At 39.6% G+C, this 22,642-nt stretch overlaps 3 protein-coding genes across 6 annotated transcripts in view; 2 read left to right on the forward strand and 1 right to left on the reverse strand.

Annotated features, from left to right (window-relative positions):
• Positions 1 to 221: 221 nt before the first annotated feature.
• On the forward strand, positions 222 to 6,867 carry Sf3a1 (splicing factor 3A subunit 1). The gene is made up of 12 exons (XM_070308303.1): positions 222 to 423; positions 623 to 953; positions 1,022 to 1,181; positions 1,268 to 1,549; positions 1,645 to 1,758; positions 1,838 to 2,006; positions 2,084 to 2,776; positions 2,882 to 2,943; positions 3,030 to 3,140; positions 3,221 to 3,394; positions 3,477 to 3,590; positions 6,723 to 6,867. Exons 1-11 carry the CDS (start codon positions 243 to 245, stop codon positions 3,576 to 3,578), a joined length of 2,379 nt encoding a protein of 792 aa, XP_070164404.1. The 5' UTR covers positions 222 to 242; the 3' UTR covers positions 3,579 to 3,590; positions 6,723 to 6,867.
• LOC138939945 (xylulose kinase) lies at positions 3,713 to 9,166 on the reverse strand. 3 transcript variants are annotated; one of them, XM_070308332.1, is made up of 12 exons: positions 7,474 to 7,578; positions 7,284 to 7,366; positions 7,052 to 7,205; positions 6,745 to 6,924; positions 6,348 to 6,449; positions 5,777 to 5,908; positions 5,550 to 5,703; positions 5,305 to 5,482; positions 4,934 to 5,223; positions 4,759 to 4,856; positions 4,523 to 4,663; positions 3,713 to 4,455 (listed from the first exon to the last, which is right to left on the reverse strand). In XM_070308332.1, the coding sequence occupies exons 3-12, from the start codon at positions 7,142 to 7,144 to the stop codon at positions 4,360 to 4,362; spliced, it is 1,464 nt and encodes a 487-aa protein (XP_070164433.1). In that variant the 5' UTR covers positions 7,145 to 7,205; positions 7,284 to 7,366; positions 7,474 to 7,578; the 3' UTR covers positions 3,713 to 4,359. The 3 variants fall into 3 exon arrangements, with proteins under 3 accessions (XP_070164433.1, XP_070164413.1, XP_070164423.1); XM_070308312.1 differs by lacking the exon at positions 7,474 to 7,578 and adding an exon at positions 8,765 to 9,166 and having other exon boundaries at positions 3,714 to 4,455; XM_070308322.1 differs by lacking the exon at positions 7,474 to 7,578 and adding an exon at positions 8,765 to 9,166 and having other exon boundaries at positions 3,716 to 4,455; positions 5,305 to 5,449.
• The window catches only part of Dad (Daughters against dpp), a 57,679-nt gene continuing 43,434 nt past the window's right edge, over positions 8,398 to 22,642 (forward strand). The window contains exons 1-5 of one of the 2 annotated variants that reach the window (XM_070308345.1): positions 8,398 to 9,425; positions 9,836 to 10,038; positions 10,664 to 11,046; positions 14,596 to 15,412; positions 15,799 to 15,965. The gene's annotated coding sequence lies outside the window, so the exon portion shown is untranslated. Of the gene's footprint in view, positions 9,426 to 9,835; positions 10,039 to 10,491; positions 11,047 to 14,595; positions 15,413 to 15,798; positions 15,966 to 22,642 lie in introns of those variants that run through there. The other variant, XM_070308353.1, reaches the window with a different exon arrangement.

Here is a 22,642-nt window from a genome sequence, read left to right on the forward strand (position 1 = left end):
TATATATATATATATACTTCTTTTATCGCCACTCAATAAAATTACGCCAACGATTTATTTCTTTGTTAATAGATAATTTGTCGGAATATATACAAAATAAAGTTATCGATAAATATGCACTCTATTTTATCGACAATTTAATAATCTACTTCAATAAGCTTATCGAGCAAAACGAAAAACTTGTGGTGTCGTTGTGATCGTTTGTAATTCTCAGTGTTCAGTCCGTTCGTCCGTTGTCCATAATGGCGACTATTTGCGAGAATGGTATAGAACATGCGATTTTCGCAAATACACCGGTTACAAGCAAAATGCCTGCGCAAGAAGTCGCAGTGCCGCAACCGCCAGCCACCGAGAGCGAAGAGAATAATGTTCCTTCTTCGCAGCCGATCGTAGGCATCATTTATCCACCCCCTGAGGTTAGGAGTATCCTTTGTCAGAAACATCATCGAACTACGCGAGAAACGTTTAACAAATATTCGTTACAGAACTGGGAAAAAATCGATCCGACAAATGTATTTCATATACGATACATTTGAAATACCGTCCCGGTTCTGGTACAATATCGTTTTTTCTCGATAGATGATTGTTATTTAATTGTGCTTTTCCTTATACAGAAATACAGATATTGTTGACAAAACCGCCAGCTTCGTCGCTAGGAATGGGCCGGAGTTCGAATCTAGGATCAGACAGAATGAACTGGGCAATCCCAAATTTAATTTCTTAAACTTTGGCGATCCCTACCATGCTTACTATCAACATAAAGTAAAGGAGTTTAAGGAAGGGAAAGGGCAGGAGCCTACAGTAGGTTTAACTCCTGGAAAAACTGTTAATCTTACCGCGCATCAGAAACAGCAGGAAATTTTGAAGCAAGTTGAACAACCGTTTGTGCCCAAAGATCCGCCAGTTGAGTTTGAATTTATCGCAGATCCTCCTTCTATATCGGCTTTAGATCTGTATGTAATAATTATTATATATAATTAACATTTTAGTTTTAGCAAATAAAATTGTATCTTTTTTTCAGAGATATTGTGAAGCTAACTGCCCAATTTGTTGCACGTAACGGAAGGCAGTTCTTGACCAATTTAATGAATCGTGAACAAAGGAATTTCCAATTTGATTTCTTGCGTCCCCAGCATTCTTTGTTTCAATACTTTACTAAACTTTTAGAGCAATATACTAAGGTAAAAATAAATAACTATCTTTTTTTTTTTTTTAAGTACAACATTTGCTTGCAAATAGTGAATAACAAATCTTAATATTTTCACAGGTATTGATTCCACCCAAGGATTTGTTGCCGCGTCTCAAAGATGAGGCATTTAATATGGATAAGATCTTGGAGCAAGTGAAATATCGCGCCGAGTATTTAAAATATCAGGAGGCACAAAGACGTAAAGAGGAAGAGGAATTAGAAAGAGAGAGAGTCGCCTATGCGCAAATTGACTGGCATGATTTTGTTGTGGTTGAAACTGTGGACTATCAACAATTCGAAGTCGGCAATTTCCCGGCGCCGACGACACCAGACGAAGTTGGAGCGCGTGTCCTAATGCAGGTATGATCATAACTTTGTGATTAGAATCCTCATTTATTTTTTATTAGTTTATGAAATATATATTAAATATATTAATTTATATCAAAAACTAATAGGAACGTATAGAAGATGGTGAGGATGTGGAAATGCAAATTGATAGTGATGCAGAAGAAGAAACGCAGACGCGTGCAGACGGTGAAAAAGGCGATCGTGCAAAAGATAATAATCAGGTAAGTTATCTATCTTTTGTTATCTATTATGTGCATAGATAAATTTATGCGTTGTAACGCTCTTTGTTAATATTTCGAGGTGCAAGATATGGAGGAAGATTCCAGTGACGAAGACGACGTATCTCCGCCAGGTGATACTCATAAATCTAAAGAATCCAAACCACGCGAAACGAGCATGCAGCCTCCTCCATTACCGCCTACACCAGGAAATGTAATGGTTAAGAAAGGATACGATCCAAAACAACATGGTAAATATATTCTACTATTATTTAATTTTCATTAATCATTCTAATACATCAAAATTTTACTCAATATATTTTTACAGCCGCTAAAACTACTCGTCCCGTTGCTTCTGATGAGTATTTGATGATTTCGCCGCTTACACGCGAACACATTCCTGCTAACAAAGTGCAAGAGCATATGCGTATTGGGTTGTTGGATCCTCGCTGGGTTGAACAAAGAGACAAACATTTGGACAAACTTGCGCAAGAGACTGTGTTTGCGCCAGGCACAGCTATTGAGGCAAGTCTCAAGCAACTCGCCGAGAGGCGTACCGATATATTCGGTGTTGGCGATGAAGAAACGGCGATCGGTAAGAAGATCGGTGAAGAGGACAAGAAGAAGGATGATAAAGTCACATGGGACGGTCACACGTCGAGTGTAGAGGCAGCAACGAGAGCCGCGCGCGCCAATATCACACTGGAAGAACAGATTCATCAGATTCATAAAGTCAAGGGTCTTCTTCCTGACGAAGAGAAGGAAAAGATTGGTCCAAAACCTGTAAATCGCGCGACTGAGCTTTCCCACATGGCTGCCGCCGCTTCGAAACCACAAGCTACGTTGAAAGCACCTCCGAAACCGCCCGCACCAAAGCCTATACCAGTGCCCGCCCAACCTCCTCCGCCACCGACCATGAGTATGCCGACTATGGGCATACCTCAACCAATGATGCCACAGCCGCCGATGATGATGATGGCACCTATGCCACCTATGGCACCTCGACCACCACCTTTAATGCGTAAGAAACTTATTTTTACTTATATCTATATATTTCAAAAAATATTCTATAATGGATTTTTACATATAGATAAAACATTAACCGAAATAAAATTATCTGTCGCAGCTCCAGCGATGTCACCGTTCATGCCGGCGCCACCACCGATGCAGCCACCGATGACATCCCCTGTAAGTAATTTGTTATAAAATATATTCGCGCAAAATTCGTTATCTTTCCTGTATTTTAAGATTCAATTTATATTTTTTCTTCAAAGATTGGATTAAAACGTCCTGTTAATAAACCACTGGAAGAAGAACCGCAAGCTAAAAAACTGAGAACTGAAGACTCATTAATTCCAGAGCAACAGTTTCTTGCTAGAAATAAAGTAAAGAAAATATTTACATATATTTATCAAAGAGTTTGAATTGTGACCGAGTTTCTAAAAAAAAATTATTCTTTTTCCAGGGACCTGTACAAGTTAACATCGCTGTGCCTATGATGACAGAGAAAGCTGAGTGGAAATTGAATGGTCAAACATTGAATATTACTTTACAACTAAGCGATACTGTGGCAACTATGAAAGCGCTTATTCATGAACAAACTGGCATGCCACCTGGAAAACAAAAGCTGCAGTATGAGGTAATGATAATTGACAAACTTTTTACACATATGCATGATTACTAATGAGTATTAGGTTATGTTAATGCGATTCTGTTTCCAGGGAATGTTTTTCAAAGATAACAATACTCTTGCTTATTATAATTTAACATCAGGTAATGTTATCAATCTGCTACCAAAAGAGAGAGGTGGTAGAAAGAAATAAATTAATGAAAAAGTAAGTAAATGAATAAAATAAAATTAAGAATATATATAAATTATCTTATAAGACACAAGAATTATTATTTCATTAAAATATATATTGCATTTTTATTTAAGATGCATTTATAATCACATATGCAATCGAATTATATAACTCTCTTGTAACATAAATTTAATAAATATTACATTTTGAATGATTTTTTTTCATTATAATTTTTAAACTCGATTCTTTCACAATCTGGAAGAATCGGGCTTAAATTTTAACATATTTAATCTTGCATTTCTTGTTTGTACAATAATCAGAATAAAATCTACTTATCATTGATACACATATTATTAACTATTAAAATTACTAATTTTAGATCAAATATTAAATTGTCAACATAATTTAGAAAAATATATATACTTATGGTTACTTTACGTATTTTTTAAAATATAATTATTTCATCTTTAAAGTTAAACTAAAAAACCAAAAAAACCTTTGTGATGATATATTAATACAATATCAGATAAAAAGTTAATGTTACGAAAATATTTTATACATTCGTATAAAATATTATAAGAGATTCTCATATAAAATATTTTCCACTTATGAACTTACATAATTTAATATATATTAAAATATATTATGTATAAATTTTATATTGAATATATCCTAAATAATTTAAAAATATATGTATAGAAAACTGTATCGTATCTATCGAAGAGCATAACAAGTATGTCGCTTTGTATTTGCTTTGCAATACAAAGATATAAAAGGCATCTTTTTTTTTTTAAATATTTTGTTATATACAAGATTTACATTTGCTTTTCTGTTCGTTTTTCTTCTTCAATATCTGATCTACAATCTTGCGATAGCGTATCGTCATAGGTTTATAAATCTAAAAACATCAAATATGATACATCAATTATGATAAAAAAAGATGTTTAAAAACTAATTTTACTTACGGATTCGGCATCATCGTAAGGTTGGCATACAGGTATCAATTCTGGCAAGCAACGTGTAATTTCATTAAAGCTGCAATTATTCCGTAACAAACCATACTTGGCTTGATACGCCGCACCCATCATAGCTGAATTTGTTCCATCCTATTGGATAAAAGTTATAAAAAAGAAATATTTAATATCTTTATATATTAAATTTTTCTAATAATAATAATGAGATTATCGCTCGCTATATTTACCGAGATATATACCGGTGAATTAAACACATCAGAAAGCACTTGCAGTATAGCTTTATTTACGGATGCCCCTCCCGTTGCAATAATTCGTGTATTAGGCCCTACACACAAAAGAAAAAATATCAAAAATACTTGTAAAATAAGAATATGGAAAAATGACTTGTCAAAAAATACTTACCAATGACAAATCCAAAATCTTCAGCGTGTGCTCTTTTTGCGACAAATTGACCTTCAATCAATGCTCTCACTTCTACTTCTTTCGAACTATACCGAGAGATTTCATCATTGGCTTTATTATATCTATAATCACCAATGACAAAAGGCAGGATCTCTTGTATATCAAAATATAACGCAAAGTTACCAAAATTTCCTCGAGGCGTGCTTTCTAATAATTCGTTAAATATCTGCCAGCTATCTTGTGCAGTCTCGTTTCGTATCCGTTCACGCGTCAAAGAACCATTTTTAAAGCTGTACAAAAATTATCGCTATTTATATAAAATTATTATTGTTTGTGTGTGTTAGTATAATAATGATAAAAAAGATACTTACCAAAGCAGTGCCATGTAAGCCTGATCGTCTATCGGATTGCACAATATATGGCCATCCGTTATGGTTTTTGGTTCGTTCAACCACAAGAATAAAGTATCGCTCGTACCCAAACTGCAAGCGATATCACCCTCTTTTAACTTCATACCTATGTCATTTTTGTTATGAGTATAATAATATCCTAGAGTTTACGTTGTATTAATGAAACACCTCTTGCTAAATATATATACACAGATAATATTACATACCTACCAAGGACCCTGGATTGTCTCCGGTAAACGCAATTATTCTACATTTCTCTTTAAAATCGAATCTTTCTACAAAATAGGGCGATATAGGGCCGATATCACTGTATGATGGAACAGGTTTACCCAATTTTTCTCTCAGTCCCGATGCACAAGTCTATTAAATATATAATATATAGTGATCGCAAACATTAAACATACATACAAGCCTATATACAATGTGATTTTACCTCCAATAACAGATCATCCCAATCTTTCGTACGAATATTTAATAGATTCATACCCGAGCCATCTGACCAATCGATAGGTGCGTAATCGCCCAGGAATAAGGAAGCGAAAAAGCTGCTCACTAACGAGATTCTCTAAAAAAGAATAGCATATGTATAAAATAACATTCGACTTAGACGCGTTTTAGAAGCAGCAGCACAAAACGTATGATGCATAGTTTTGATCATCGAGATATAATTAGAGGCGTTAAATCACACGACACACGATTATGTCACAGAAATTTTTAGATAGTAAGTTTTTACTAGAACCATGAAATAAAGAGAAATAAAAATACGTAACTAATCATAAGAACGCGAATAAAATCAACGATTAATTAATGCAAATTCCCGATTATTAATTGTTACAAATGCTTTCTATTGTTCACACACTTTGTAAAGTTATCAACGATACATTCAGAAGCGAGACACCCTATTGTATTACAGTTCAATCAGTATAACCATACGTAACGAATACCTCGGTCAATTGCCGTTCTCATTTTTTCGAAGGAAGCCACGAGTTTTTAGTAGGTAATACCTCAGTGTTACAGTAGGCTTCCGGCTTCGTGCGTGCTATTTTCGCTATCTGCGGTCCCGAGAATCTCTCGTATGCCCGCGAACCCGTTATTTCCGCTAATTTCTGAAATCACACGCTGCGTGGATAAATATTGTCAATCTAAAGAACTCGTGTGTATACTGACTCTTTAGACAACTACTTTAAATATTTGGCCAATCCATTCTCGCATACTTATAGCATCAGTCAATCGTTTACGATATTTTACGTCACAGAAATAAATTTTTGTGAAAGCTAATGTTAGACCATAAATGTACGCATTCATTATAAACTTTAACATATATGTTAGGTTAAAGATGCGTGTATACTTGTCTTAATGTAGCCTTATATATTCCACAGATAAATAAGCAGGGATGCTTACGTGAGGACCACCCACGATCTCCTCCAAAACGCTACATTCTTTCGATGTACTGGAATCCATCCATATAGGTGAATGAGTCACGGAAAAGGATGTAGCAAATTGTTCGTATAAAAATTTTATGGGATTTAAACACTGCAATCGACTTTGGCTGCCTTTGCTCCAATAAACTGTGCCGTGTTGCTAAGCATACCATAGAAATGTAGAAAGAAGTATATTATACACATTATAGTATATTTATGTGTTTATTTCGGTGGTATATTTTAAAAATAATCGATATTATGTTGAGCATTACGTATATATGCATTACCTGCGCACATCCAGAGATGGCTACCACTTTACTAAAATCGACACCGCAGACGCGTAATTTATCAAGTATCATATCTAAGGCCTTAACCCACATTAAAGAAGGCACTACAGCGACATGCGGTTCCTCTTTCTTCTGTATAACTCCTCCGTAAGTCCTACAATATTTAAATATTTGCATATTATAACATAAAATCCGCGCAACTACATTTTTATTCAAATCTCTTTAAACGTACCTAAATTCTGGTAAATCATTATCAAATTGTACACTAGTCTCATGAAGGACGGCTAGATTATCATCAACTACTACCGCTTTCAGCTGAAATTGAATCAAATTCAACATTTAAAATATATTTTCGAAAGTATTCTATTTTTTTTCCAAATTTTACATATTATTATGTTTTATACATAATGTCGCACGTGCACCTATTTTCATTTATTCTTTGAAGTGTCCCCACGATATTAATTATCGGCTCAATATTTCTGTATCTCGCCGCATTCTGCAGATACGCTTCCCTCGCGAATATCAAGCGATTCGTGTGTTATCGCGCATTAGATAATAATGACCCGGCAACGTCAGAGCGCCTTGTGACGTTTCGACTCGCTCGTGTTTTCTGCATAGAATCGTTGAATACTTTACGAAACGATCATTATATCGACACGCTTTGTGAAACGCGTAACACGCGCGCGTTGAAAAAATGTTCGGGTCATCGCTATTTAAAGATAATAAAATTCGTAAACATACTTTGTAAGATAATCACTCTCAAAGTGAATAGAGACATGGAAGACGAAATATAATAAAACAAGCAATCGATAATTGAATTGTATAGTAATTGAAGGAAAAAAATTATGAAGATCACAAAAATAAAAAATATATATGTGGATGCTGCAATAAAAGATATTTCACAGTTTCTCACATAGATGATCAGTATGGAAATCATCGTATCTTATTATTTTTTTAATTACATCCTATGTGATATCGTTCTTGGAAAACAAGATCTGCATCGCGTATAATAAATAATATTCTCTGCATAATCACAAGTCAGATATCATGAACCTAATGAAAAATTCTTCCATGATTACTCTTCACGAAAGATTTCCTTTCCTCAAGAAACCGATATAACTTTGACGACTCCGATGCTGTAGAAAAACATCTTACGTTACGTATCATTTTACATCATCTCATTATTATTTCGTCTATCCATTGTCATCAATGAATATGATGATATATCAAAATCATTTCGCGCGTTTACGGCAAAGTTCTCAAGAAATCGTTTCACCTTATAGCAATTTCCATTTCTCAAAAAAAAAAAAAAAAAAAAAGTAGATGAATAACACAGATGTTTCATACAGTTATAGAGATTGTTAAAATAAGATGTATTATATACTGTTATGTCAATGAATACCATTGCGTCGCGTAATTGTATCAATCGAATTTCACGTGGTTACCGAAACTTCGACGTAACTATATACGTGCATCCTAAAACAACCAAAACTCAAAAGTCTAAGATATCTAAAAAAAAAGAGGATTAAGAGATTATAATATATTCTCTTTCGCTCTTGCTCTTAGTTAGACTCATTGTTTGTGTTGTTTGGATTGTACATTAACATGCCGTTCACCGTTCGAACTTTCACGCGTTTCAATTCCGCATACATGTATATTCGTATCTTTACGATTATATATTTTCGAAATATACGACTGTGCCGTCGTCGTTACCTGCTGCGTGCTCAGGTCTAAACCCAAGTAGGTTGCCGTCGACGACTCGTCCATGTTTCCGGTGTGTAGGACGACGTGGGATCTCGTACAACCGACGAAGAAAAGACGCGACCGTAACAGCTGATAGTTGACAGCTCGCTCGACTCGATGCTCTCGGCGACTTGTTCGCGCGTCGCTTTACAATTCGCGGAACTAAATGCGAGCGAACGCGCGGGCTTGTGCGTGGCCTACGTACATTCTCAGATGAACTTGGATGTCGTTACATTATGCGCTATTTCCCGCAGGATGCAAACGCGTAACCTAGGCGTGATCTTATCGTTCTCGCATTATGTAACGCGATCTCTCGCCGGATCTGCACGGAGATAGTTTGTTAACGTGGCACGATGACGAAGACGAACGATACTCGGAATAATAAGCTAGCATATAGATACATATATTACTTTGACATATCCGGAATAAAATCGACTTGAGGTAACTGGACGATGATAATCCAGGTATAAAAGAGTTGGGAAAAGGAGATATTGCGCGAGCTTATTTATCGGTAGGGATCCGAAGCGTATCATCTGCGCTCCATCTGCAGTTACAATCGTGCGATGCGTACCCAAGGAAACTTAAGTCGATAACCCAGCATGCCGTTCAAAAATAAATATGGCGTCTAATCGTAAGCATCGTTCGAAGTCGAGTTTATCTTGTTCAGCAAAACTCTGTCGAGGAGTCGAGGGGAAGTAATAATTTTGTAATTGCAAAAGATCGAGAGCTTTTAAAGTGCGAAAATAAACATAAAAGTCATATTTTTCAATTTCAAAAATATTTCAATCTAACGACCACATTCAATTGAGATGATTTAACTATAAAGATATTTGAAAATGGAAACCACGAAGTAAAGAGAGAGAGAGAGAGAGAGAGAGAGAGAGAGAGAGAGAGAGAGAGAGACGTCATTCAAAGAATTAATAACGTTTTTTTACTTTGGCTCTAAATTATAATGTTATTTTTTGTTTTTTCTCTTTTACTGAATAAAATGTAGTGAGAATAATGTAAATCTAATCAAATGTGTGCGTTTGAAAAATATAGAACTTGACGGCGATCCGAACGCGGGAATGCTGGCGGTAGCGCGTTGCAAACAACGAGAACGGAAACGTGACGGACGGTTGGAGAGGCAGATTGTTAGCTGGTGCACGAGTTTGTTTGCGTAGTTGAGGACCGTATGTGCTGGTGCTGGCGCATGCAGGGCGGAGAACAGCTACGCCCGGGGGTGTTCTGCATGGGCGCCAAAGGTAATATTTTAGGAGGAGGCATACAGATGCATCTCCACGTTCGAAAAATTTTCATCGGATGGCATGGAAGATTTCAACTACAAAAACGTTGCTATTTCGGGACACGATAAGTGTATGTCTCTTTAGAAAGAATAATATTCTTATATTATTCTTATTCATAGTAATAATATAACAAATGCAATTTTAGCGATAAGTCCTTCAATAGATGAAAATCTCTCGAACTGTATATGTTAAGTATAATAGTATTGTATAATTGTATTTAACTTGAAACGCGTGTTATACATAAGAATACGGCTCTCTGCTTATGATACATGACAAATCTTGTCTAGATTATAATCTTAATTATGGGAAAACGATTACAATCAACACATGCATATATTTTCAATATTTAAAAGATCTCTTTCAATTTCTTGAAAAATTTCCAATTATATAGAGGAAATATATATATAATATTCTTCCAGCTAACGCTTTATTTTTATTGAGAGATAAACGTGATCCATAGAAATTAAAAACATCCCCCCACAGAAACGTCCCTTCTTACGGGCGCCTATGGATTAACCCATGCTTGTTTGTCGGTCCCGTTGCCCTATAATCGTGCGGTATACGGATAATGGTTTGGGTTAAGGGACTCCATATCGGACTGGCACCGAGGGAAGACGGCGAAGAAGAAAGAGGGAGAAAAAGAGAAATCAGAAAGAAGGAACGCGTCGCCAGCAGCGGCGCCGAGACCAAGCTGCCTTCGCAAAACATAGTCCCGATAGTTGCAGAGGGCCGATTTCTTCGTGATGATAGGAGACGATCGACCATCGGCAATCGGGACGAATCTTTCGCCGACCCTCGAATCACGTCGGCTCGGCAACGTCCCATTATTAGGCTGGCTCAGTTACGAAACAATCCGCGCCGTAAGATCGTGATCTAATTACATCAAAAGATTGCGACATGCGCTGCAACGTCAGTTATTGAATTGATGCCTTGTTTGTTATGACGACGAGGTCCCAGAATTTTGCTGTACGTTGCAAGATCAATTCCATTTTTTTCGCAGAGAATGAATATATGTAAAAAAATTAGTCTTTTAAAGTGATTCTCTCTTCTTCTCCATCTTCGATCGAAATATATAATTGTTTCGAAGAAAGAAAGAAATACATTAGTTTTCTTATTATATATCTTATAATATATTAAAATTTATGTTAAAATTAATCACAGAGCAATCAAGCGTTCTTCAAAAGCGTTTTTTCAAAGTTTCAATCGCGATACATATATTGCTTTAATTTATGCGATAAATATGACGAAACAAATATCCATTTCGCAAAAGCAAAGAAAAAAGCAGCCCAAGAAATGCGAGTGAGTGATTATTACTGCGTGGATTTTTTTATCATCGGCGGTATCGAATAAATATCGCTGAGCACATTAGGATGCGTCTAGATTTAAAGTGTTATCTTAATTTTGTATTGTGACGATGCAGACGGCTCGTTCTACAGTGCGTGTGACGCATCGAATGGCAAGGCGGTAATTTCAACGCTCGGTGGTATCGCGGACTGCGTATAATGTATAACGCGCGGCGGGCGGCATAAGCGGCGTTAAACGCCAGAGTGACTATTTTTCGATATCAGCGTTTCATTACCCTAAACGCATCCCGTGAAATAGATCGACAGTGGGTACCGGCCAGGAAGCCGGAACGCGAGCGAAGGGTTGGGGTCGCGCGAACAGCGACGGCGACTGCCGGCTGGCAGAGCCACGTCGTCGCCGTCAAACGAACAAACGACAAAGACGAGGACGACGACGACGACGACGATGATGGCGATGTCTCTGCTCCTCTCTCCCAGCTGCAGACAGACGAAATCGAGAGAGGGACAGAGAGAAAGAGACAGCCAGGCGCCGATTCCAGCGACCGACCGGCGCTAACCTCGACGCCAGGCGTGGAGCGTCGTCGTCGCCGTCGTCGCCATCGCCGCCGTCGCCGCCGTCGCCGTCGCCGTCGCCACTACCGACGACGACGAAGACGACGACGGTGATGTCGACGACGACGGCAACGACGACGGCGACGACGACGGCGACGACGACCAATGCAAGAATACTTCTTCTGGCACCGCTACGACGCACGATAGGATGGGATGCGTTGCTCGTCCAACGGACGCCAAGCCGGGGGGGCGGGGGGGGACAGACGTCTCCGTCCATATCCTCTCCTTCTCTATCTTTCACGATGCACTGACACTCTCATCCCTTCCTTCGGTATTGTCATCCGAAACTCCCAATTCCTACACGCGTCAATGGCGCCATCGCATTCTATACGAAGATAATTGAAGAAAAAATAGTCGGATGATGTCATTTGTCCGAGGATGATCGGTTGCAAATTAATAAAGATTGTCTTCCCTCGAGCACTTGGATTTATTAATAATTAAATTAAATTATTAATAATCTAAGTACAATTTGATAATTCTTGATTTTTTTTTATGGTAAAATAATTGTTGAACATTTTGAAAAACTCAGAATCACTGCTCTGGAAATCTTTGCTATAAAATATTTGTATTATTCATAGCGCAGGATGAATACCGAGATCATATTCAATTAGTTATATATTTTTTTAACCCATAGCATCATTTAATTCCCCTCTCCCCCTTTTCCAATTATATAATTTCCCGATGATTTGTACATAATTTACACAACTATGGGAAACACGGGAAATCCCCGTGATCGCAATCACCGCGCTCCTAGATCCAGGACGATAACTCATTTTTTTTCGGAGTCGGTATAGACGGCGCCTGGTGTGGATAGGGGGAGAGAGACACCCCTTTCTGCCGAGAGTGTACCCGCCGTTTTAACCCATGCCAGAGCGCCTACCCCCGACAACATCCGCGGAAAGTAGTAGAAGCGACTGCCACCCAAGAGGGGACGGAGGGGGACGACTACGACGGCTCCAGCGTGGGGCGCCAAGTGTTTTGATGCTTGTTATGCGAAGGGGAACTTGATAAACAACGGGACGTAGAGCACGGAGCCGGACGGACTCGGATCATCACCGTCGCCCATACCGATCCCCCCCCCCCCAACTCCCGGAGACGGCAACGGAGACGTCCGACCGACTGGCTGCGCCCGTGTCATTACGAAGGAATTGATGTCCTGACACTACGGCGTCATTCCGTTTTTCTAACTTGTTGTCTCGAACGCTCCCCCCCCCCTTCCCGCCCCTTCCCCCTCAGAGTCCCGACCGGAGAGACAGCCGTCGTTAGCGACGGTGCCGGAGCGCCGCCGATGCGATTTTCAAACGATCGTATGATTGGAAATTTCCTATCGTAACTCACAGACCGGAATAAAAGTGCAATCGTGACTTTTTTAACCCGCGAAAGAGCGCAAATGAATTAAGGGGGCATACCCGTTTGAACTCGCGAAAAATAAATATATTTTCTAGATTTTTTTGCAGCGCAACGATTTGATAAAAACTTTTCATTTCTTTACGATAATAATAATACAATATTATTAAGTACTTAAGTAAACATTTTCAGTTAAAAAAAAAAAAAAAAAAAAAACAATTTTTTAATATTCGTATAACTGTTAAAAAAATTTTTTTATTGAGCTGAAGATTTTTATTTGGATGATCAATAATATTATATTGATATCGTAAAAGAGTTGAAAATTTTTATCAAGTCGTTGCGCTGCAAAAAATCTAGAAAATGTACTCATTTTTCAAGATTAGCTCCCTTAATGGCGCGTGTCATGTATCACAATATTTTAATATTTAATATCAGATTTCCCCCGATAATCAAAACTGATAGAAAACTTTTGAAAAAGTAAAATAAAAGTAAAATATATCGAATTCTTTTTTACTCAACAATAAAATTCCGTTTGATATAAAAAGCTTATATATATATATATATATATAATTCGCGTATATATATAACTCCTCATTCTCAATTTCTTCTGAAAATTATATGAAGTGAGAAATACTAATAATCGTTTCTAGTACGCTTCATCTCATTCTCTTCGTTATCCGCGTTCCTTACTCACGATCCGCGCGCGGACAAGGAGAAGAGGTTTGAGTGCGTATACTTTTGACGGAAATAGAGAGAGAGAGAGAGAGCTCGGTTTCGCGGGTAAGCAATGTGACGAAAACGAGAATGGTACCGGTGTTTACTCGCTTCCCGCCATTAAGGCGCAGGAAATACCGCGGGCGCCCGTTTAAGTCGCGCGTCATAAAGTACCCTGGCTTCAGAAGTATACATATCGAATCGGGAATCACCCTAATGTCATACAAATCGAATCGCGCATAACTTGTAGACGTTGGGACGGAGAAAGAAGAAGAAACGGCGCCACGCGCGTTAAGAATAAAATTATTTCTCATTATTATTATTATCAATAAAATATTATTTATTTTAGTTTCAAAGGATTAAATAATACGAAAAATTTATATTTAACAAATTATTATATTGAAAGAAGAAGACTGATATTTTTTACATATATATCTGATCTTTCGGGAAACGTAATTTTTTAGCCTATAATGTAAAATTATCATGTTATTATCATGTAATTGAAAAAAACTCTATCTGGAATATATTTGATTCGAAGGTTCTATAATCTTGATCGATTGCTGCTTTTTCGATTCCTCGGCGCGCGATCGAGCAGCGGTGAAGGGACGCGGCAAATGACATTGTTTATCCACCACGAGAGCGAGAAGAATCGTCCGAAACGTATAGTTCACCGTAGCGGCGTCGTCGATCGGCGATTTGGCTTGACTCGGTCAAGCACCCTGGTGTGCACCAGCGGTCTCAACGTCCTCGTTGGCCATGCATGCGCGCCAGAACTACCCCCTTCTTCCCGCTCGTGCCTGCCACCGCTGTCGGTGCCGGGCGTCGCGCACACACGTACGAAGGCGACGGCGTTGTCGCCGTCGTTGACGTTCGCACATGTGTACGTATCGGCGACGGAGGGTACGCGTATACGTCCGCCGAGTGGCGTCAGGAACCGCGTCGCCACGTTACTGGCGCGCCGCCGCTTCGCTCACCGTGTCGCCGCGGATTCGCGCCGGCCACCCTTAGGCGAGTCACACGACGACGACGACCACGACGACCACGACCAGAACAGGGATGGCGAGAGCTCCGACAGCGGCTCCGAGTCGTCCGTACTTGCAGCACGCTCGCGCGTACTGACGTACGCGCTACATATTGCGCGGCGTTCGGTCGACGTCGCGACCAGTCGACGCTCGACGAACGTAGGAGTCGAGTCGAGTGTTGCCGATCGTGCAACTTTTACCTGAAATACGCGAATACGTCTTCCTTCTGATGTCAGTCTCCGTTGTATAAAATACGAAAAAAAATACGCGATTCTTGTTTCCATCTCCTTTCTCGGTATAACTCGGCATCGTGCGCGTTAATTGGAAAACAAGGTCTCGTTGTTTGCACGATTTTATAAACCTCTTTTTCAATTTCGACGCTTAAAATCTCTAAATGCTTTGAAATCTTGTGCATTTTACACTTATTTACATATATTCACATTTATATAATTGTGAAAAATATTAAATTTTTTTTTTTTAATATCATATAATCGCGAGAATTACTCATTGATATATCTCTTATCGACAAATAGCAGTTTAATATGTATCGAATAAATTAGTTGCTTCAATAACATCAGTTGTAAAAAAAAAATTGCTTATTAATTATATGCTACGAGTTATAGAAATTATATTGATTGTGAGTTTTTTTTCTATGCAACTCGTGATACCTTCGTGTAAGTTCGAATTCAATGTGGAAAACATTTCTACATGTGTTTCAGATATACGTGCCTCGTTTAATTGATGGAGTAAGGAGTACGCGCATAATAAAATTCTGCGGTGTATTTCGCGCAAAATCCTCCGTCGAAGATTTCGTAATCGGCAGCGTTTTATACGCCGGCGTAGCACGTGCTCGGTACCTCGACCAATAGCGGAGAGTCTGCAACAGGTAAGAAACAATGAGCGAATTCTGCGATGTTATGAAAATGCAAATCTAGAGTGCAAGTTGGAGGAATATTTTCTCGAGCGAAAATTTCATCCGTAAACGACATGGATCGTTATAGAAAATTAAGATCTGTTTATTTTATTATTATAAAATTCAAAAATACGTGCGTATGTACAAAAAGAAATAAACGAGCGCACACATTGATCGTCATAAAACTTCTTAATTAAAGACGTAAAGATGACGGATTTACAGCTCGCGCTAGAGAAATAAATATTTATCGTATTTGAATAGTGATAATAATGCCGGGAACATCTCACTTCCTTCTTACGTAATAGCCACCGAATAAATTAGCATCGCTCCCCCTCCTTCAACAATGTTGTATCTAAAATCCATTTGGTATCGCACACGTATTGCGTCAGACGCGATTGGAATGTGTTTCGAAGGCAGAGCGATGTAATCGCTTTACCTGCATAGTTTCCGTCAATTGAAACGGCATGAGTGGCAGGTGTAAATATAGCAATGCCGCAAAGCGTTTTGTTAATATCGCCGCCTCGGAAGGATCAATTCTCTCTGCATTATTTATGTTGCGATAAATCGTCCTATTTAGATTCGGCGTGCGGGAATTTAAAAACGTCTCGCGACATGGCACATCTTGCGAGCGAGCGATCGGTACGACGTATTATCTCGAATCGCTCGAAGCACTAAAATTTTCTAATTATAAGTTTCACGCTCGCGCGAGAGGAAGGGGGAGGGAGGGAGGGAGGCCGTAGTCGGCTCCAAAAATTAGATCTATATCGATATTTACTCGTTTTGTTGTGACAGCGTATATACAGATATTATGTCAGATTACACGCGTACGTGACTTCTCTCGGCCAAGATTATGTTATACTTTTATTTTTCTCGTCGAGATATATCTTTCTCCATCTCTGTCCGTCTATGCATATCGACGTACCGGGTGCATCGTCGGCACGAAAATCGCCGATCGAGGCAACCGCTGGGAGATTAGATTCGCCACGGCATAATTTCGTATGCGTGCACCTCGGCGATGCGCACGCTGTCGCTCTCTCTCTCTTCCCTTTCTTTTTCTTTCTCTCCCTCTATCTTGGACATCTTTCCGGCAACCACGACGGCCACGGCGCGCATGAATAAAGGTGGCATCGTTTTCGCCGGCGGCCTCGCGCGAAGATGCTTCGGTCGGCGAGCGAGAGAGAAGGCCGGGAAACGCATTCGTGTGCGGGTTATAATGCCGGGCCAAAGAGGTACGGATGCTTATGCGGCGCGAGGTAAAGAGCGAGTGGAGGAGCGTGGAATACGGAGAGGGGTACGGAGGGAAGCAGCCGGGACGAACAGGCGCCTACGGCGCGGATCCGAGTGGCGCCAGCGCTACGTAAGCGTCAGCGTTAGCGCCGGACGCTCGCTCGCGCGCGCGTCCGGACCGGCGATATCATCCAGGAAGTTACGAGCCGCACCTGTCCCGTCATACTTCTCCTTCTCCTCCTCCTCCTCTTTCTCCTCCTCGCGTTAAGTCTCCGCTTTTGCTCGCAGGGCCGTCGTAGCCCCGCGTCGCCGACAACATCATCGCAGGTGTTCCGATTCACTGGCGGTTTTCGCGTCGCTCCAAAGTGGAGACTTCCGGCGGGAATCTCACGTCCGGTATGAGAGAGAGAGAGAGAGAGAGAAAAGGGGGGAAGAAGACGAGATGTGCACGATCGGACACCGTGAATCCGTGTATCCGCCTTTCGAAAGATCGTTACTCACGAAATGTGATGGCGTATACGGATCATCGAAATAGAAATTATTTATCGCTCATTATTCATTAGGATAATATATCGACATTCTGGAAAGAAGAAAATACAAGAATCGTTCATCTTCCTCGGTGCTTCATATTATATATGTTTCCATATTTTTTCGCATTTCCATCTTTTCCGAGGCTTAGATTAAATCGGGTTATATTTTATCGCCGCGACTTGAACGCACGTATTTCCTCGTGGCAACCACTAGCAGAAATATCTCGGCAACACGGAGGCGAGCCGGTACTAGTGGGTTTCCGTGCCCGTTTCCATGTTCCCGTGTCTATGTATATGTCTCTCGTTTTTATGAAACAATCCTTTTAATCGTCTATTCATAAATGTGTATATATATATATATATATGTATATATATGCGCGATCAGTTGATAATATATTTAAATTTGTGATGAGAATTAAGTAGAAAGAGAGAGAGATACGGCGCCAGCGATTCAGACGACGATTACGCACCCGAGTCGGTCGAGCGTGCAATGCGTCGCGTCGCCCGAAGGTGGCGACCGAGCTAACCGGGTTTTTCCCTTTGCAAACGGACATCGTTAATGCCATCCGAATTTCCATAACCGGCAGAGAGTTCGTGTACCGTCTGACTGATAGGTGCACAACATGCTGTTAGCAATCAGCGTGAACAACGAAGCGCCCCCGTCTCGGTCGAGCGCCTTTTATCCTTTGTAGATCTACTGTTAATTACAATGGACATTTATTTTTCTTTTTCCACTTGTCATTTGCAAACGTAAATTAAGATATTTATATACTCGATATATTCGATAAGACTAATACTTTATGCTCGCGTAGACAAGCGCCACATACGCTCCTCTCTCTTCCTCTCTCTCTCTTTTACGTGAGATAATATATATTTTTATAGAAACTGTTTATCGCGCCCGTCTAAACGTTTACCATCGGCGCCGTGAAATAATATTAGCTATTAGCTATAAAGACCTGTGCACAAAGTTTTCTCGTCCGTTCTCGCGATTTCACGCGGATACGCACAAGATTTTACGCGACGCGCAGTGATAAACAACTAGAAGCTCCGAATGATTGGTCATCCTCGACATGCGTTCCAACACGTCGTCTCGGTCCATCGGGGAGTTACTGAAAAAGATTCCGTGCCGGCCCTAAGAATAGCCCGAAACGTCTCCGCGCTTCGCGGAAGATGAATTATAGCGGAATCGTGAGCTGGATCGCTCGCTGCCGCTGCCGCTTCGAAGAACGACGACGATCGCTCTCCCTCGAAACTTGAAGCGTTGACATCGGCGCCGACGCTATCTACAGAATAAAGATACTTGATTATCGGTGAATGCCGAGCCAAGAGTCTGTCGTTTTCGTGTCAAGTAAAATTAACGATGAAAATCGACCTTCTAATCGTAAGGAGGAACATGAGGCATGAAACGCGTTTAAAAAAATAACATTATTTTTTTTTTAACGATTAAAAATCTACAGATATTCTAGAAACAATATATACGTATAATATTCGCACATACATTATACAGAGAAATTAAACATAGTACTTGGCGTTCCTATTGTTCGCTTTTATTGTATTCTCTTATCGTCAGTTGCGCTTGAAGCGCAAAAATGCTGCGACTGAAAATATTTTCCATGCGAGAGAGGCCGCTCCCTCGTTCGTGCGCGACGTGACGAAGTCAGCGCGTCGTCAATCATATTCCTCCGTCTCGGCAAACGGCGTCGAGTATTCTCGAAAAATGTAAGAAATTTATTTCCTGCGTTTCTCTCGCTTTTCGCGATGTTTCTATTAGTCACAGAAGACGCTAAAATCAGCTATCCATCATAGTCATCCGACGTGTCGAATTTCGCAAGCTGCTTGCCGTAAACGTTTATCCCATTTTCGCGCCTCCCATCATTATTTCTCAAAGTTCGAAGAGCGCAATTAATGCATGTCGCGATCAATCGACGAGATACGCAGAATTTCAAGTAGAGCTATTCGCACTCGCGCGGATAACGAGCGTGCGCGCGCGTGTTAATGACGCGGAGTCGAGAAGCACGTCGTTTACCAGCGGTAATTGGCGAAAGGCAGTTTACCGGGCGTTCATTAATAATCCTCTTCGACGAAGACAGGAGAGGCTGCGACGTGTAAGAACGAAGCCTAACATCGCGATCTTTCGGAACAGAGGACGGACTTCATCGTCTCATTCTATTTCCACGAGTTCATCATTCCTGTCACGTTGCATTACTTTAGCGGACTGTTTATATCTGGTGATATCCATTTTAAGAACGTCTCGGATATAATTATCGTCGATGTCCCATAGCCAACGATAATAGTCTACCGGTCTACCCACACCGACAATAATTTTAATAATCAAAATTATTTAATATTGTAACAGAAATAGTGCAAAAAATATAATTGTATATTTATATATATATATTATTCAGTAATGTTTTAATATATTTTCTAATATTCAAAATATATCGCATATAATATACATAATTATATTTAAAAATCTGAGATTCTAAAAGTTAATCCCCTCCCACCTGTTTTAAATACAGGAATACTTCTTTCTATCGATGCAATATATTATATCAACATTGCGATGTTCCATCGCATAGCGTTATACTGTCATCCGCATCCACCGGTGCCATCGGTGCGATATATTAAGAAATGGCGCCAAGGAGTAGCGACGGGCATGCGAGTAATTTTCGCGTTTGAAAATAGAACGAGAAAAAAGTACGATTGCGCTATCTTAGGCCGTTTCGCATCGCATGTTTGTCGCCGCTTAAATCTCATGACAACTGGCAGTACGCACGATTAGATAATAATTATTATCTATGGCAAAAAGAAAAACATGAATAAATGTTGAAAAAAATATTAAATAATTTAAATTCTTGAGAGATTGAATTTATTTTATCTTTCACTCTCATAAATTTCAATATATAATTTGATATTATAAAAGTTTGAAGAAAATTTTTATTTCCTCTTCTCTTATTCGCGCAAAATATAGTCGCCAGAGTAAACACGATTGATGAAAGACGTTTTGTGTTCTCGAATCGGAATAATTCGTGCGTCTCGTCGGTATACATTGAGCTAGGGCCGCCTTGATCGACATTTAATTGGGCCGAGACTCGCGAGGCTCCGCGAAACGCGAACGGCCCTGAAGAATTTACCGAGAGAGCTTTACCGGTTGTACGAGAGGACGAGAGGAAGAGCAAGAAACAAGAGCGATGGTCCAGGGAGGAGACGAAAAGAAAGAGAGAAAGGGAAAAAGAAAAAGAAAGGGTGAGGGACAGCGCGGAGGCTAGGCCTCTGATTACTAGCCAGCACAGGACACCAGACGTACATAACTAAACAACTTCCTAAATTCTATATCATTTTGGAACGTGTTCCAACGGGTGAAATAACGCGTCTAGACCCATGTCGCGACTCGTCCCGAGAGAGAACGCGAGAGAGGGTTAGTATAGGGACACAGTTTCGCGTCACAGTCTGGCAAATGCGTTTCCTGTCGCCGTGATTTTTCCTCGTATTCAATAAATTAAGAATAAAGAGAAAGAGGGAGAGAAATATACAAATCTATACTTTTGTTCTTTACGTTTGTTAATCCGATCTAAATACCATGCTCTATTATTTGTCGACACATTATTTTATCCTATTTTAGCTTTCCTCGTCACATTCATACAGCGATTTTATAAAAACTCATTAGAAATTTTAAATTGCAAACTCGTAAGATCCAGTCGCAATATTTATTTAAAAATGTTGCGTAACTCATCAAGTGTCACGCGAGGTGCGAATTACGCACAGCATAAATATCTAATGTCTAACAATAATGTATTAAACTGATTGTGGAACGAGATACTAAGCCGGAACGCCGTAAGCTACTTCATCAATTTAATTGTTGCGTAAACTACGATTCTTCTAGCAGATTACGATGCTTTATCCATCGCATATATATATATATATGTTTGATACAAGAGCGTTAGTTGTCCGATAAATCTGATTTCAACAAAATTTTTTGATGCGGTCTCGTTTCTTCAAATATCGCTATCGATGCAGGAGATAACGGAGATGACGATGATATCAAAGAGGATATAATGATCGGCAAAGGATCGAAGCGTGTTACGTTACGTTACGACTACGCATCGCGAATTTAAGAAAAATGAAATTATACGCTCCTGTAACTTTATAAAGTGGGCTTTGCCGGGCGAAGCTATGCAGCCGCCTATTAGAAAATTACGTTCGCGAGATCGCGCGAAACGAGTTTCTAAAATTAGAAAATTTATGAGCGACGAGCGAGATCCTTTCGACTCCGATGGTATGCCATTCGCAACCCTTTTTTAGTATTTCGGTCAACTATTCGACCTCGTTCTCTCGTATACCTGGTCGGTCGACGCGACGATCCAAATTAAACCCACCGCGCCACGTCTCACCTTCGGAGATAAATTGCACGATTTACGCATTATTAAACGACCGATGCACACGTTGTATATACATCGATACAGCGTTCCTCGCGAGCCGATGACGAGCCGGGATCGTACCACCTGCCGATTCAGGACAGAAAGATTTTTCTAGATCCCCCCCCTGCATCTTTGAAAATAAAATCTCGCACAAACTTTAGCTTGCAATAAAAAAAGCCATTCTTTTTAAAAATGAAGTAAGAATGCACGCGTATATAATTAAGAAAAATAAAAATAAGTATAATTTTTGTTGCAGATTAAACATCTCTACTTTTATAAGCGCAATCTTATAGTGCGATCTTTAAAGTTTTTTAAGTATTTAAGATATTTAGAGGAAAATAAATAGATAGTTTTATTTTCAAAGATGGGAAACGCACTGACACGTTCGAAGTGTGTATAGGTATAAGAGTTTCTAGGATTAATTTTCACGTGCTTTTAACAGAGAAATATCCATACAATCTGAAAAACGAGGCGA

This window comes from Polyergus mexicanus, unplaced genomic scaffold, assembly GCF_030449975.1.
Source record: "Polyergus mexicanus isolate NDT 795.1 unplaced genomic scaffold, iyPolMexi1.0 SCAF_2, whole genome shotgun sequence".
NCBI lineage: Eukaryota > Metazoa > Arthropoda > Insecta > Hymenoptera > Formicidae > Polyergus > Polyergus mexicanus.